Source organism: Bos mutus, chromosome 18 (assembly GCF_027580195.1).
Source record: "Bos mutus isolate GX-2022 chromosome 18, NWIPB_WYAK_1.1, whole genome shotgun sequence".
Lineage (NCBI taxonomy): Eukaryota > Metazoa > Chordata > Mammalia > Artiodactyla > Bovidae > Bos > Bos mutus.
The window spans coordinates 11,028,432-11,044,575 of record NC_091634.1 but is presented as its reverse complement, the minus strand read 5'-3'; the positions used below and the strand labels follow the sequence as shown (position 1 = coordinate 11,044,575).

The 16,144-nt window shown below is 49.1% G+C and overlaps 1 protein-coding gene across 2 annotated transcripts; it reads right to left on the bottom strand.

Annotated features, from left to right (window-relative positions):
* Positions 1-2,026: 2,026 nt before the first annotated feature.
* PLAUR (plasminogen activator, urokinase receptor) lies at positions 2,027-15,391 on the bottom strand. Of its 2 annotated transcripts, none has more exons than XM_070387587.1 (7): positions 13,868-14,009; positions 13,315-13,425; positions 11,789-11,932; positions 5,970-6,122; positions 5,073-5,207; positions 3,495-3,641; positions 2,027-2,595 (listed from the first exon to the last, which is right to left on the bottom strand). In XM_070387587.1, the coding sequence occupies exons 1-7, from the start codon at positions 13,977-13,979 to the stop codon at positions 2,342-2,344; spliced, it is 1,056 nt and encodes a 351-aa protein (XP_070243688.1). In that variant the 5' UTR covers positions 13,980-14,009; the 3' UTR covers positions 2,027-2,341. The 2 variants fall into 2 exon arrangements, with proteins under 2 accessions (XP_070243688.1, XP_005897367.1); XM_005897305.2 differs by lacking the exon at positions 13,868-14,009 and adding an exon at positions 15,234-15,391 and having other exon boundaries at positions 2,028-2,595.
* Positions 15,392-16,144: the final 753 nt, after the last annotated feature.

Sequence of the window (16,144 nt, the reverse complement as noted above, 5' to 3'; positions counted from 1 at the left end):
TGGCATCATCGACTCAATGGACACCAGTTTGAGCAAACTCCAGGAGATAGTGAAGGACAGGGAAGCCTGGTGTGCTGCAGTCCATGGGGTTTCAAAGAGTTGGACATGACTGAGTGACAACCCAGAAGCAAGGAAGAGGCCACAAAAGATTCTTCCTCAGAGCTTTAGAAGGAGCATAATTCTGCTAACACCTTATTTTTTTGTTTCTAGCATCCAGAATTTCTGTTGTTTGAAGCCACCTCGTTGGTAAGTTTGTAGTCACTTACCATGGCAGTCCTAGGAAATGAAATCAGCTGGGTTTCTCAGGTCTCCTGCACCTTGCATCTGCTGGGTTGCCACGTCCAGGGTAGCTCCTTTGTTCTCTTGGCTGGTGCCTGGGCTGAGATGGCTGGAACCTCTGGGGCTCTCTCTACATGTGGCATCCATGCACGAGAAGCTTGGGTGTCTTCAGAGCATGGCAGTCTTGGTGCAGGAGGACTTTGACATGGCAATCGGCTTCCCATGGTGCCACTTCCACCACATTCTAGTTTTGTAAAATTTATTATTATTTGACTATGCTGGGTCTTAGTTGTGACATTCGAACTCTTAGTTGCAGCATGTGAGATCTAGTTACCTGAGCTGGGATCAAACCCGGGTCCCCTGCATTGGGAGCATGTAGTCTTAACCACGGGATCACCAGGGAAGTCCAAGAGGTGATATTGACCCCATCCTTCTAGGCCACCACAATGACAGTTGGTGATATATGATTTGTGTGTGAATGTGCTGAGTCATGTCCAACTCTTTGCAACTCCATGGACTGTAGCCCACCAGGCTTCTCTGTCCAGGATTTCCCAGGCAAGAATACTGTAGAAGGCTGCCATTTCCTACTGCAAATCTTCCTGATGCAGGGATCAAACCCTGGTCTCTTGTGTCTCCTGTATTGGCAGGTGGCTTCCTTACTGCTGAGACATCTGGGAAGCCTGGATATATGATTTGAGAAGATCTTAAAAAGAAATCCTGTCTCTGGGAGTGGGCAGGAAGAGATAGGTTGGGAGTTTGGGATTGACATATAGCACCACTATATTTAAAATGGGGCTTCTCTAGTGGCTCAGGTGGTAAAGAATCTGCCCATGATGCTGGGGACCTGGGTTCGATCCCTTGGTCGGGAAGATCCCCTGGAGAATGGATCCCCATTCCAGTTTTCTTGCCTGGAGAATCCCATGGACAGAGGAACCTGGTGGGCCACAGTTCATGGGGCTACAAGAGAGTCAGACATGACTAAGTAGCTAACACTTTCACTTTCGTGTATATGTATAACTGAATTACACTGCTGTACTCCTGAAACTAACACAACATTGTTCATCAAGTATACTCCATATATAAAATAAAAATTGAGAAAAGAAAAGAAACCCTGTCCTCCACCTGCCCCCAGACACCATAGAAAATGTTCTTTTTCTTCCTTAAATCATAGGGTTCCAGGGAAACAATTTTGTCTCTGGGGGCTTGCCTCAGCAAACCATGGAAAACATGAATTCTGCCATGTTGTGGTCAAAGAGTACCATTGAAATGGTAGTTCTCACAAAAAAAAAAATTTAAAAAAGAAACAAAAGAAATGGTAGTTCTGGCTTTTTCTCAGTTGGCCTGAGAGCATCCTAGGAAATATAGCCCAGCCTTTATCTCCTGCCCACAGAGCAGCAGGGGGATGAAGTCTTGTCCTTAGTCCTCATGGCAGGGCTCCCAGGGGTCATCTCCTATTCATCTCCTGTCTCAGAGCCCCCTAGGAAACACAGATGTGTCCCTTTAGAGCAACAAAATAGTCTTGACCTTTGGATGTGGGAGAAGAGACTGGAAGGTTAATGCCTGGGTCAGTGAGTTGGAAAGTTGAATTTGGAGGCCAGAAATAGATGTGGAGGTGGCTTTGGGTGGAAGGCTGTGTGGGACAGCTCCCAAGGCCAGGGTCTCGAATGCCTGGGTCCTACAATATGACCCCCTAATTCCAGGAGCCTGTGAAAAAGTGGCCCCCCCTCATTCATCCTCTGTTGAGAAGGGCAGATATGGCCTTGTTTGCTGGTTCAAAAATCTTTATTTCAGTATAAAATATTAAATAAAACATATATTAATTAATAATAACAATAGCCGCAACGCTATCAATAATCACATGAACTCTCTCCTGCTGGCCTGCAGCTTTTGCTAGCTTTTCTCCTCTGGTTCTCACAGCCCTCTCTCTGGACAGCTGGGAAAATTAAAGCCCAGAGAGGGCAGCCCACTGACCTGAGGTCACACAGCAATTTGGTAGGGCTGGGAACTGAGGGAAGGGCAAAGGGATCCCCTGAATCCAGCCAGTGTGGTGGGAATGTGGGGTTCAAGTGCAGAGGAGAGTGGCTCCCCAAAGTCTGGCAGTCAAGAGCAGGCTGACAAAGAAGCTGAGGTGGGCAGGGCTGGTCTTGGGGGCACCCCCCTTGCCGGGCTGGTCATCCCTGGCTGGCTGGTTACAGCCACTTCCAGTACAGCAGGAGACGTTGACGTGGGTGAGGTCGAAGGCTTCAGCCACGTGGAGGCTTTGGCACCACGAGGGGGCTGCGCAGCCTCTGATGGTGTAGCTTGGGTTCCTCAGTCCTGAAGAGAGAGAAGGACCACGTGAGACTCCGAGTTCTCGGGACTGGAAACTGGAATTCTCACTGCGTGACGCGCCACCTTGTGGTGGGTACCACCTGGAAAAGCAGCTGTTCTAAGCCTGGTCCGGGGACTCCTGGGCTTTCCCTCAGACCCTTCCAGGGGCTCTGTGAAGTCAAAATTATTCTCATAATAATGCTACAACCTCACTTGCATTTTTTCTTTTTTTGCTCTCACAAGGGGTTTCCTAGAAACCCAAGGGCATGTGATCTTGCAACAGACTGAATGCAGAGGCAGATACGAGGGTCCAGCTGTCTTCTATTAAGCCAGACATTAAAGAGATTGCAAAGAACAATGTCCATCTTCTCGCTCACTTTTTTTTTCATTTTGGAAAATGTCTCCTTTTTTCCCCCCCATAGAAATATGTTCACATGTCATGAGTTTTCAATTGTTCTTTTAAAATGAATAAGTACATTTTAAAAAGGTTCGTGGTTTTCATTTCTAGTGCAGTAAATAGCTAAAGATGTAACTGACATAAACAATAAGTTTTAAGAGCATCAAGGAATCTTGAGACCCCAAAGTTTGAAAAGCTCTGGAATAGAGGAACCTGCCCTGGACATCTCAGGATGGAATCTCATGAGGTCCACAGAAGTCCCACCCACCCACGGAAGTTCCACTCCCCCACAAAGAAATCCACTTGTCTGTAGTGAAGATATCCACTTCCTAACGAAGGAGTCCTAAGTCCTTGCTACACTTTGCACCCTCCTGAAGGAAGTCCTACCTTTTCCAACAAGACGATCCACCTCAAGTAAGTCCAGTTTCATAGGAGGTTACCTCTTGCAGAACCTCCCCCCCGCGCCCCGCCCACTCCCCACCCACCTCAAGCATCCAAGTATCCTCACCTTTAGTGCCTGTCGCTTCCAGACATTGATTCATAGGGCCGCGGCAGTCAATGAGGAAAGTTTCTTCAGAGGAACACCTGTGGGCGCCGTTCCCCTCACAGCTGTAACACTGCAAGCCGTTTGGTGGCAGGTTTTGAAGCTCCAGGACTTGGGAGATCAGTGACAGAGAAACCAAGGAAATTAGCCCAAAGGGTTTCCCACCTTTAGGTCTCCAGGACTCCCACCTCTCAGCCAGAGATGTCATGGCGCTCCCTTGTGGTCAGACCTTGGAACAGCACCCTCTTTGGGCGGGGGTGGGGGTTGGGGTGGGGGATGGTTCTCTGAGGCTTGTGACAGAAATCTCCCCATGAGCCCTCACCTGCCTAGACTCTGGGTAAGGCGAAACAGTCCCTGCCTTCAGAGAACTTACGATTTAGAGCTACACTGTCCCCGGACTTCCCTAGTGGTCCAGTGGTTAAGAATCCACCTGCCAACGCAGGGTACCTGGGTTCGATCCCTGGTCCAAGAAGATCCCACATGCCGCGGAGCAACTAAGCGTGGGCGCCACGCTTTGGAGTCTGGGCTCTAGAGCTGGAGAACCACTGACTACTGAACCCGTGTGCCCTAGAGCCCGTGCCCCGCAACAGAAGAAGCCACTGCAAGGAGAAGCCCACACACTGGAACTAGAGAGTAGCCCTCTCTCTGCAGCTAGAGAAAGCCCATGGGTAGCAACAAAGATCCAGTGCGGCCATAAAAAGAAATAATAAATAGATAATAGAGCTACACTGTCCCATATGATAGGCACTAGCCACCTGTGGTTATTTACACTGACACTAAAATGAATATGGAATGAAATCCAAAATTCAGTTCAACTGCTCAATAGCCATATGTAGTAGAGGCTACTCTATTGGGCAATACAGATACAGAAATTTCCATCACCATCGAAAGTCCTGTTGGCCAATCATTGTTTGCAGAGACAGAGAAACACAAAGGATCTAGATTATACTTAGGAGGGCAGAGTTAGGGACATCTTTCCTGAGAATGATGCTTTAAAGCTGAGACCTGATGAAGGAGAAATAGCCAGCCAGGCAAACTCCTAGGGGAGATGTGTTCCTGGTGGAGGGTACTGTATGTGCAAAGGCCATGAGGCAGACACATGCTGGGTTACAGAGAGCATAATAGAACCTGCGGATAGCATTTTAAAAGCAAGCGGAAGGCATTGAAATGTTTGAGGAAGAGGGACGTGCTTTGATTTATATAAAAAAAAAATCACTCTTGCTGCTGTGTTGAATGTAGGGTAGCAGGAGGGCCAGCAAGGTCATTGCAACAATCTAGGTGAGAGGCCATGATGGCGGGGACCAGCGTGGTGAGCAGCAGAAGGATTCAAGATGTAGAAGCATAAAGCACAGGTCTTGGTGAGGCTTTGATGGTCTCCTTGAATTCCCACAAAATCTTTCTTGAGAAAGGGCTTAATAGGTCCTTTTTTTTTTTTTTTTTTCCAGAGGAGAAAGCAGAGTGGAGGGATAAGCAAGCAGCCTGAATGCACCTCTCTGCCCCCAGTCCTAGGTAGGTCTTATGCCAGGTCCCCTGCCCCCTTACCTGAGCCTGCATTGCATTTGGTGGTGTTGCAGCACCGCAGGAAGTGGAAGGTGTGGTTGTTGTGGAATCCGGTGGGGCCTGGGCAGCCAGGAAGGATGCCACAGCCTCTGATGTGGCGCTCATCACCTGGATTCTCTGTGGGGACAGAGGAGGTTAGACTGTTGCTGAGGAGCTGGGACTGGATTTGTCACCTGTCCATCTTCTGCTTCATCCTTCACTATAGGACTCTCACTGTATGAGGGCAGCCATATATCTAACCAAGAGACACAGATTCCAGCCTCCGTGGGTATAGTCAGGGCTTCCCAAGTGGCACTAGTGGTAAAGAACCCGCCTGGCAATGCAAGAGATATAAGAGATGTGGGTTCGATCCCTGGGTTGGGAAAATCCCCTGAAGGAGGGCACAGCAACCCACTCCAGTATTCATGCCTAGAGACTCCCAAGGACAGAGGAGCCTGGCGGGCTACGGTCCATAGGGTAGCCAAGAGTCAGACGTGACTGAAGTGACTTAGCGTGCACACATGGGTATAGTCATGTGGCTAAGTTCTGGTCAATATGATCTAAGTAAAAAGGCTTATGGGACTTGCAGAAAGGAGAAGCTTTACAAAAGCAGGGCCACCCCGCTTTTGCCCTTTCTTTGGGGCACAAGGTCTGGTGCTCAGGCAACCATCTGGGACTGTGAGGCAATCTTGCAAATGGAAGCCGCATGTAAGAAATGAGAAGGCATCTGGTGACTGTGGAACTGTCTTAGTGGCCCTAGACTTCCCGTCACTGGGCTTCCTGTGTGAGTACTAACTTTCTACCTTGCTTACCTCCCTGTTATTTGGGGGGTTGTTGTTAAGAGCAGCCTTTGGGAGGAACAAAGCTGGGAAGGGGAGTTGCTGGCACGTTGGGGCTCACCTTTCAGGCTCCGGTGGGTTATCACATCCACGCACTGATCTCTAGATTTGAGGCATTGCATGGTCTGGTCCCAGCCCCTCTCACAGCTGAGGTCTGTCGAGGAACAGGAAGCACATTCGAGGTAGCGGTTTCTGGAAACAGTAGCATCTCGGCCTGTTTTGAGAGGAGCAGGAGGGTGAGACCCCACGGGAGGAGTCCTAGAGACCTGTCTTGCTAGAGGACTCACCTGCACATCAGTTCTTCCTTATCCCACTCTTCAGCCAGTCAGCAAGTTCTGCCCATCCTATCTCCTAAATCTTCCTAGGGTCCATCCCTTCCTTTGCAGCTCCATGACCAGGTCAGACCTCCTTCAATACCAGCTTCCTCCCTGGCCTCCTGGTTTCCATTCTGGCCCTTCCCGCCCCAGTGCCTCCCACATGGCCCTAGAAGGATGCTTCTAATACTCAAATTGAACCCAGTCTCTCCTCTGCTCAGCTCTTCCATGGGTCTCCAGTGCCTTCAGAATAAAATCCAAGAAACTCAGCGTGGCATTCAAGGCCCATCAAAGACTGGTTCCTGGCCACCCTTCCTGCCTCATTTCTCTCCATCTCCTCAGACTCTATACCAGCTTCCCTCAGTCCCCAAGTGTAAGTGCTGAGTCCCACCCAGCCTTTGCTTCTGCACAACACTTTACCCTGCTCCCTAATTTCCCTATCTCCTACTCATTCTTCAGGAGTCATCTTCCCTAATTTTTACCTCCTCCAAGAAGCCCTCCTTGACCTCCCGGGCTGGATTAGGTGCCCCTCTGGGCTCTCCAATCCCAGCTCCGTCTACTTTGGATCATCTCTGTTTGTACTAAGTCCCAGGTAGAGCCTGGGCTATCTTGTGTGCCAACATGACCCAGCACAGGGCCAGGGCCAGATAAAATAGTCAATAAATGTTTATTAATTATTATTATTATTTTTTGGCTGTGCTATCAGCATATGAGATCTTAGTTCCCTGAACAAGGATCAAACCCGCATTCCAAGCACTGGAAGCACAGAGTCTTAACCACTGAACCATCAAGGAAGTCCTACAGCAATAGGACTTCCCAATCATGTCGTAGGTCAAAGTCTCACTTGACTAATCGGTGATAACTTTGCCTCCCACATGGACCTTCCCGTCCAGGCCAAGTGGATGAATTAGTTTTTCCTGGAAACACCAGAGTCATTCCTCTGCCCAGACCTTGGCTCACACCATCCCCAAGCCTGGCATGCCCTCTCCTTCCTGACCCCAGATATCCAAGTTTGAGTTTGAGCCAAGTCTTAGAGAAATTAGAGGGCTCTCTCAGCCAAGACACTTAACCGGCAGGCCAGCAGCTGTAATTAGGTGAAGCACTTACCTTCAAAGCCAAATCTTCCCCACCCCCCTCCGCAAAGAAAAATAACTTAAAAGGCCAACAACCCACGTCTTCTCATATGAACCACCATGAAAAGGAAAATACAAATTGCCATCATTGCCAACATAGCTGTCTCACATCACCCATGGGTCTCCTTTGTGAGTTCTTCTTCTTACGTCGCTCTTCTAAATGTGGATGATACCCAGGCTCTGTCTGAGGTCCTCTTTTCATTTCTCATGGTATATACTCTCTCCCATTGGATGTTATCCACTGACATTGCGTCATCTCCACCTATCTGTGGAGAAATCACGAATCTCTCTCCAGGCAAGACTTTCCTCTGCACTCCACACCTGTACGCCCACGGGCCTCCTGGCGGTCCCCTGGCTATCTGTCAAACACCTGAATGTCTACCTGGCCCCAACACGACTCTCCATCTTCTCCAAACTGCTGCTTCTCCTGAATTCCACGTCTCTGAGGTAGCCCCATCTGGTCTCCCAGGGTAGACACTTGGCAGACTCCTTGATCTTCCATATCTAGGCATCAATCTAATTACTCCAACTTCCCTATCTTCTGTAATCCTTTTGCCATATTGCTTCTGATCTCCATTAAGCATGTTCTATTGAGATCTTAATTTTAGACCCTGTTCTCTATTTCCTGTTGGACTCATTTTAAAATGGATTCCAGATTTCTGCTAAAAATTATCCTTTCTTCTGTTTTCTTAAAGATATTGATCATAGCTATTTTAGACCTCCCCTGTCTAATAACTCCAATATCGGATTCACGACAAGTCTGTTTTTGTTGCAGGATTTTTCTCTTGGTTTCCCCAGTCGATTTGTCCTGTTTATTTTCTTCAGGATACCTTGTATGTTTTGATTAGATGCCAGACATAGATAACAACTTGTAAAGGCTTTAAATGATTTTATCTTCTGCCAAAGAGAGATTAGGTTTTCTTCCTGTAGAAATTGGATGTAGGCATTTTTGTGCTGTGCTTAGGTCATTCAGTCATGTCCGACTCTTTGCGAATCCCACGTACTGCAGCCCACCAGGCTCCTCTGTCCACCGGGATTCTTCAGGCTGGAGTGGGTTGCCATGTCCGCTTCCAGGGGATCTTCCCAACCCAGGGATCGAACCCAGGTCTCCTGCATTGCAGGCGGATTCTTTACTGACCGAGGCTGGTCAATTTCTGGTTTTGCCCTTATTCTTAGGGTGTGGTCTCAGAGGAAAGCCTGAGACTTCTCTTTCCAATTTGGCAGCTTCAGTCTCCCAGCATCACATGCTCGCTGGAATTCCTGCTTGGTTCTGTAGTTTCCCAGATACTATTTTCTGTAGAGTTTCTTGGAGTCTAATGCTATGCATGTACGGCTTGCCAATGAGTTGAAGGAAATCTGCAGATTTGGGGACTCCCTTTTCTGTGGTTCCATGCATTCCATGATTTTACTTCTCGTTTTCCAGACACTCTGGCAGCCCCAGATTTCAACCTCTGCCTTCTCAGTCTAGCGACAATCTCTTTCTATCTGCGTTCTACTTCCCGTCCAGAGCAGTGAATTGGCAAGTGCACTCAAGGTAAAAGCCAGCTTGTCTCTGGAATTCAATTTCTGTGCTTCCCTTATTTCAAGGATTGGAGCACCTCTACTTCCTCTCTCCATTTGCTGCTCTTGAGTGACTTCAATGATTGTTTATAATTCATCCAGCTTTTGTAACTATCATTGGTGGTGGAGAGTGGGGAGCGGGGGAGTTGGTCTGAGACAAGTAACTCCACATGACCAGAACTGCATATCTGCCCTCACCATCTAACCCATCATTAAGTTATGCTTATCTGCCTGCTAAATAGCTCTTAAATCCATCCACTTTTCTCCATCTGCTGATCAGAAAGATACTGTCTTCTTCTTTTTTTGTTTTTAGCCACGCCATGTGGCATATGGAATCTTAGTTCCCGGACCAAGGATTGAGCCCATATCCTCTGCAGTGGAAACATGAGGTCTTAACCACTGGATTGCCAAGGAAGTCGTACACTCCCTTCTTTATCTGGACAACCTCACACACCTCCAGGTTGGTCTCCCTTAATCTACCTTCCCTCTATCATTTCTTCCTTCCAATCTGTCTTCCCCTCTGAGGTCAGAATGCGTGCCTGCTAAGTCGCTTCAGTCTTGTCCTACTCTTTGCAACCTAATGGACTGTAGCCCACCAGGCTCCTCTGTCCATGGCATTCTCCAGGCAAGAATACTGGAGTGGGCTGTCATGTTCTCCTTCAAGGGATCTTCCCGACCCAGGGATTGAACCCACATCTCTTACGTCTCCTGCATCGGCAGTTGGGTTCTTTACCAATAGTGCCACCTGGGAAGCCAGAGGTCAGAATAACTTGTGCACAAATACAAATCTGATAGTGACCCTGTAGCCTTTCATGACCTCCCAGTGTTCCCCGGATGAAGTCTACATTCCCCACCACAGTCTAGAAGGCCTTGTATATGTGACCTTGCCGATTTCATCAGTTCCTCTTGCCCTATCTTGTCCTTCCTTCAGCCATGCTAGTTTCACTCTCTTCTGTTGCTTTTGTATCTGTTGCTCCTTCTGTCTGGATAAACCCTTTCCACCATCTTTTTAACAGCCTGACTCCTCCTCCCTCAAGATCCAGCTTAGCTGTTGCTTCCTGTAGGAAACCTCCTCTGACCTGAGTCATTTATCTCCTCTAGGGTCCTACAGCCCCTACTCATAGTTATCCCAGCTCTGATCACTCTCTGGTCTCTGTTTGCCCCATCTCAGCCCTGATGATTCTGGACTGTGCTTCCCTATTACAGCTCTGACCTCTCTGGTCTGTTTCCTCTGTCAGGGTCCTGACACCTTTCTCCGTGCTTCCCTGATCCCAGCTCTGACTGGGGGCAGGGCAGTCACTGTCTGGTGATGGTCTATCCTGCCCCTCCCCCACCTCCCACCCCTGCCATATAGACACACATTACCGGACTATGAGCCCCAGAGGGGCAGGGTTCAAGGCTGTCTTGGCCATTGCTATGTCCCCAGCATCACAGAAGAACAGTTGTGTCTGACTCTTGTGATACCATGGACTGTAACCCTCCAGGCTCCTGTGTCCATGGGATTCTCCAGGCAAGAAAAATGGGTTGCCATTTCCTCCTCTGGGGAATCGTCCCGATCCAGGGATTGAACCCATGTCTGTTACATCTCCTGCATTGACAGGTGGGTTCTTTACCACTATCTCCCCTGGGAAGCCCATTAAAATCCCTAAAGGGGAACACCAGACCCAGTAGGAGGCCTTGAGGGAAATAGGTCCCGACTGGTCAAAGTCCTCTGCACTGACCAGTGCTGTTAACTATTTTGGTTGTTATCTCTGATTACAAGTGTTCCTGAGACTCAACTGTTACTGCTTTCCTTTGGCACATCTAACAGAAAGAGGAAGCCAACATCCTCTCTCTTGTCACTTCCTTGAAAATAAACATCTGACTCAATTCCCACCAACGGATGAAAGTCTGAGGTCAGAATCAGTGAAAATCTAGCAGAATCAGGGCAGATGCAAAACAGGGCAAAACTGAGTGCAGACGCAGGTGCTCTATTTTCTGACGTCATTGTGACTGGACTGGTCTTAACACATTTCCTTTCTCCCTGGGGCCAGAAAGAGGAATCTCTGCTTGACCCTGTACCATGGTCTCCTTCCTATCCTTCCTCTCCTGTGAGAACTCGGAGGAATTTGAGCCTTTCTAAGTCTTTTTCTTACACTGACAGACCAGAGCCTAAAGTCATGAAACTCTATAAAAAGCCTTGCAAAAGTTTCTTCGCATTCTTTTTTCATTGCCCAACTCAAGAATTGAGTCTAGGGAACTTTACCAGCCCATGGAAGCCTGTCTGGCTCCCTCCTCTTTTGACTTTAAGGACTTTGAGTCACTGGCCTCACTGGTCTTTGTATCTTGGTCCCTTGCTAAGATACAAAGCATCTGTTGCCTGAACCATCTCCTGTCCCATGAGAAAAATGAGATGGCAAAATGTCAGTGAAATGACTCACCCACCACTCAAGTGGGTGTATGTATATACAGCTTCTTAAAGGCCGGTGATGCATCTTATAAATGACAACCACACACACACAGACACATAAGCAGTGCAGGATGAGATAGGAGGAGATGAGTTTGTAGTTGGGAGTGGGGCCAGTGACGGTTTGAGATGAGTTGGGATTGATTGGGGGATGGGATTAGTGATGTGTTCAGGAGGAGGATCGGTTTGAGTTGGAGAGTGTTGGGGATAAAATGAAGTTGGGGAAGGGATTGGGGTTGGGGATGGAAATGGAGTCAGGTTGGAGATTTGTTTAGGATAAGGAAAGGTTTGAGCTGGGGGATCGGTCCTGGGGTAAGGCATGGAGCTGGGGTTGGGGTGGCCCCAGATTGGGGATAAGACCAGGGTGATGTTGAGGCTGGGATGGGGATGTTTTGGGGTTGGGGATGGCAAGGGCTGCCCTACTCACCAGGGTTGGGCTTGTTGCACAAGTCTGACCTGCACACGGTCTCTGAAAGGGTGATGATCTGATCGGCAGCCCGATAGCTCATGGACCTGTTGGTCTTGTCCAGATGGGTACAGCCTTTTCTCATCACGTTCATCTCATTGCCACCTATGAGGAATGTCTCTTTGTTACCCCCAGAAGCTCCCCCGGACCCAACCAGCCTCTGACACTCCTGGTTTATAAAGTCACCTGCTCCCAGGACCGACCCCTGACAGGCCTCTTCTCTTACTTGAGTCCAACTCTGTCTTTTCTAGACTTACCCATCCTCCCCATCAACCTCTTATACCAGAAGCCTACTCTCTCCTCTTAGTGACAACACTGTACCTGGGACATTCTGGATCCATCAACTCCTCCCTCCCAGCTTGGAGATCTTAACAGAGAGAGGCCTCTAGTAGGAATCTTTAAAGGAAAATGCTTTGAGCTCACCAAAAAGTACAAGTGAATGATATAATAAATACTGTACATTAGTCATAAAACTTTATAAAATATTAATATTTTGTTATATTTGTTTCAGATTTTTTTTAAAAAAGAGAAACCAAGTTTAAAAGATAGTTAAAGCCTCCTGCTTACTGCCCTCCTCCAAATCCCATTTCTCTTATTCCCTGTCTGAAGGCAACCACTGATATAAGTAATTCTCACACCTGTGTACGCAGAATATATGTTATTGCTTATTTTGACTGTTAAATACTATTTCTAGTAAAAGGTGTCCAACTCTGTAACATGTTTTTTTTTTCTCTTTTAATCTTACATTTTTGAGATGTATCCAGGTTAATACTTACAGCCTTGTGTGTGTGTGTGTGTGTGTGTGTGTGTGTTAGTTGTTCAGTCGTGTCGACTCTTTGTGACCCCCATGGACTGTAGCTCGCCAGGCTCCTTTGTCCATGGAATTCTCCAGGCAAGAATACTGGAGTGGGTTGCCACTCCCTTCTCCAGGGGATCTTCCCAGGGATTGAACCTGGGTCTTCCACATTTCAGGCAGATTCTTTATTATCTGAGCCGCCAGGGAAGTCCCCTGTTCCTAGGACAGCCCTAGTTCCTTCATTTCAGCTGCTGTGGGGTATAATGTGTGATTATACTTTAAGGTTTCTCCTCTGCTGCCCCTAAGTTCAGTCTTTCCAGTTTTCTGTGTCACAAATACGAGGACTAGGAACATCCTTTCACATGTGTCTCAAGGCAAGTGTAGCTAAGGTTCTTTGGGGTCTCTACATTCCTTGAAGTTTAACTGCTGCTGGTAGGTTATGTTAATCTTTATTTGTATCAGATATTGCCACTTGGCTCTGTTCCGTGGATGAACAAACTTACCTCCCTAACAGCAGAGCCCGCAGTTCCACAACCTCATCGATCTCAGTACTGTCAGATTCTTAAATGCTCCTCCATCTGGTGGGCGTGTTACGGGTCTCAGTGTCTTTTTTTTTTTTTTTTGCTATTTGCCTGATAACTCGTGAGATAAGGTTTCTCGGTCCCTCGTTTTCCCTGCCCCACACACTCACCTTCCCACACACTCAGGACCGTGGTCCTGCAGAGGTCCTGACCAGGAGTACACTCTTCAACACTGCAGCTCGTCATGTTCTTACACTGTAAGCACCGCAGGCCCCAAGAGCCTGGGGGCAGAGGGAGGAGAGGAAAGAAGAGGTGTTATTGCTCTGAGCCACCCCCGCCACCCCCACCGTCCCCCACCCCGGCCCCCTTTAAGCGGCAACACCTGGACCAAATCTCCAGGCCTTGTGCACTCAGGTTCAGGCTCCACTTTTGCCCTGCCTGGGTTCCAAGGCTGGGTTCCAGCCTGCTATGCTATCTTTAGGCCAACGTTTTGTCTTTGTCTTTTACCCTGATGTTTTTTTCCCCCTGCCCACAGGTCCTTCCTAAGTCCAGTCCTCGCTCCCTTTCCCTTTAATTCTAACGGAACGCCGGAGCCATCCGGAAAGTGAGATTCCCACCCTCTCCGCGGGTGCAGACTTGTAGCCTAGTCCTTTCCTCTACCCCCACCCGCCTGGGCCTATTCCACCTCGCGTGTTCCGACTTCCGCCGATCTTTTCGTTCTACCTTCGTGCCTGGAGCTCCCCCAACTAACGCCCACAGGTTCTCCTCCCTTTCCTAACCTCTTCCCAACTTTCTCCCGCCACGCAGAAGTCCGAGAACTTCCAACTCCGCCCATCAGCCCTGCGGAGATTCTAACCCCACCTACTGGGGCCTCCCCCGACGTTTTCCCCCGCCCCCCAGCGGCTCTTGAGCAGTTTTAACCCCGCCCACTAGGGGCTCGGGACCTGTCAGCCCCACCCACTGGTTCAGCCCCGAAGTTCTCACCCCGCCCACCACCTCCGCCCCGATGTTATAATCCCGCCCTCTAGCTCCCCAGCCAAGGCTCAACCTTGCCATCACACCTCCCTTGTGGTCCCTTGAAGTGAAGAAGTGAAGTGAAGTCGCTCAGTCTTTCCGACTCTTTGCGGCCCCGTGGACTGTAGCCTACCAGGCTTCTCCGTCCATGGGATTCTCCAGGCAAGAATACTGGAGTGGGTTACCATTTCCTTCTCCAGGGGATCTTCCCAACCCAGGGATCGAACCTGGGTCTCCCGTATTGGAGGCAGACGCTTTAACCTCTGAGCCACCAGGGTTCTTTGCCCGCTCCAAATTCGGAGTCCCCAACCGAGTTATTACTCATTCTAGGCCTCCCGCGGTTGGTTCATTACCGAACCAACTCTCAACTCCTACCCGCCCCCGCTCCGCCCTCACAGTTCCAACTCAACTTCCTTTCATTTTTCGACCCGTTTTCCATTTTCCAAAGAAGAGGTAAGAGGTCCCGTCGTCTAGAGTATAGTGAACGGGAAGGAGCCTCGGTACGAGCCCCGCTTCCCTAGCCCCAGGCTCTGCCCGACTCAGCCTGACTCTCCTTAGACCTTGTGTAAAGTGAGGCGCTGTCCTCCCTGTCTTACGAATGTGTGTGTGGCGGGGCGGGGGTTGGAGGGGGAGGGATCTGATAGAGTGGAGAGGGCTGTAGGAGCCACTGCGGGTCAGAATCCCACTTACAAAGGCTGGCTGTGTGACCTCGGACCAGTTAGTTAACCTCTCTTTGCCTGTTTCTCTGTAAAAAGGGGTTAAAATAGTTCTGCCCACCCAGTCGGAAGTTGCAGAAGCTTAGAAGAGTGTCTGGCATAAAGAGCGTATTCCCCAGATGATGGCTGTCGTTAAGCTCCTTTGCTCAATAAATATTTCCTGAGCGGCTACTGTGTGCCCGGTTCTGTACCGCGGGGGGCGGGGCGCCGAGAACAGGAGAATTATTTGATTGTGGGGTGGGGGCTGGGGATTAAGCCGCCCTTCTCCGAGTCATCAGATTCTGAGCTCTCTTCCCCTCTCCCTTTCCCGCCGTCAGACCCCAGTCCCCAGCTTAGAGGTCCGGGCACCTTGCCCCTACCTGGAATGTAGGTGTAAACCAACAGCAGTAGCAGCAGCGGTTGGCCCATGTCCGACGGTGGCTCCTGCTCGCGATCTCCCTGCACCTCTCAGTCTGGCCCCCGGAAGGAGACAGTTTTGTGGCCCTGGGGGCTCCTCCCAGAAGTTTGCGAAAGAGCGAGTCAGCCCCAGATGTGTAGGTCATTCCTTGCCTCCCCCTCCCCCGCCTCCCCTACCCACCCCTCCCGGACCTTCCTCAAAAACTTCCTTTACCAGGGTGTGGCTAGCTGGGGGTACCGGGGGCTGACCCTACTCTGACTCACGTTGGCGGTAGTCACAGCTGTCCCTGGACTGCCTGGGTGTGAATTCCACTTTTCTCTCAATGCCACATCACCTAGGGGAAGGGACCTCACTCTTTAAATTAAAACTTATCCCTTTGGGAAATGTGTGGCTATTAGATATTACAGGGCTTTCCTTAGTCTTGTTAGGAAGGATCGTGGTTATATGGGAAAGTGTCTTTCTCATTTAGAGCTGCAGGCTGAAATATTTGGGGATGAAATAATACACTGTCTCCAATTTACTTTAAAACACTTCAGCCAAGAAGCAGATATTGCTGTTATGACAATAGTTTTGTGGTTATGCGGAAAACTTGTTCTTGTATTCTACAGATGCTGAAATATTTAGAGGCTGAATGTCATTGTTGCATTCGCATTTGCCTTAAAATACTTTAGGAAAAAAAGGCAAAATATCATTGTTTAGTTGCTAAGTCGTGTCTGACTTGTTGCAACCCCACAGACTGTAGCCCACCAGGCTCCTCTGTCCATGGGATTTCCCAAGCAAGAATACTGGAGTGGGTTGCCATTTCCTCCTCCAGGGGATCTTCCCAACCCAGGGATTGAACCCAAATCTCTGCACTGGAAGGCAGATTCTTTA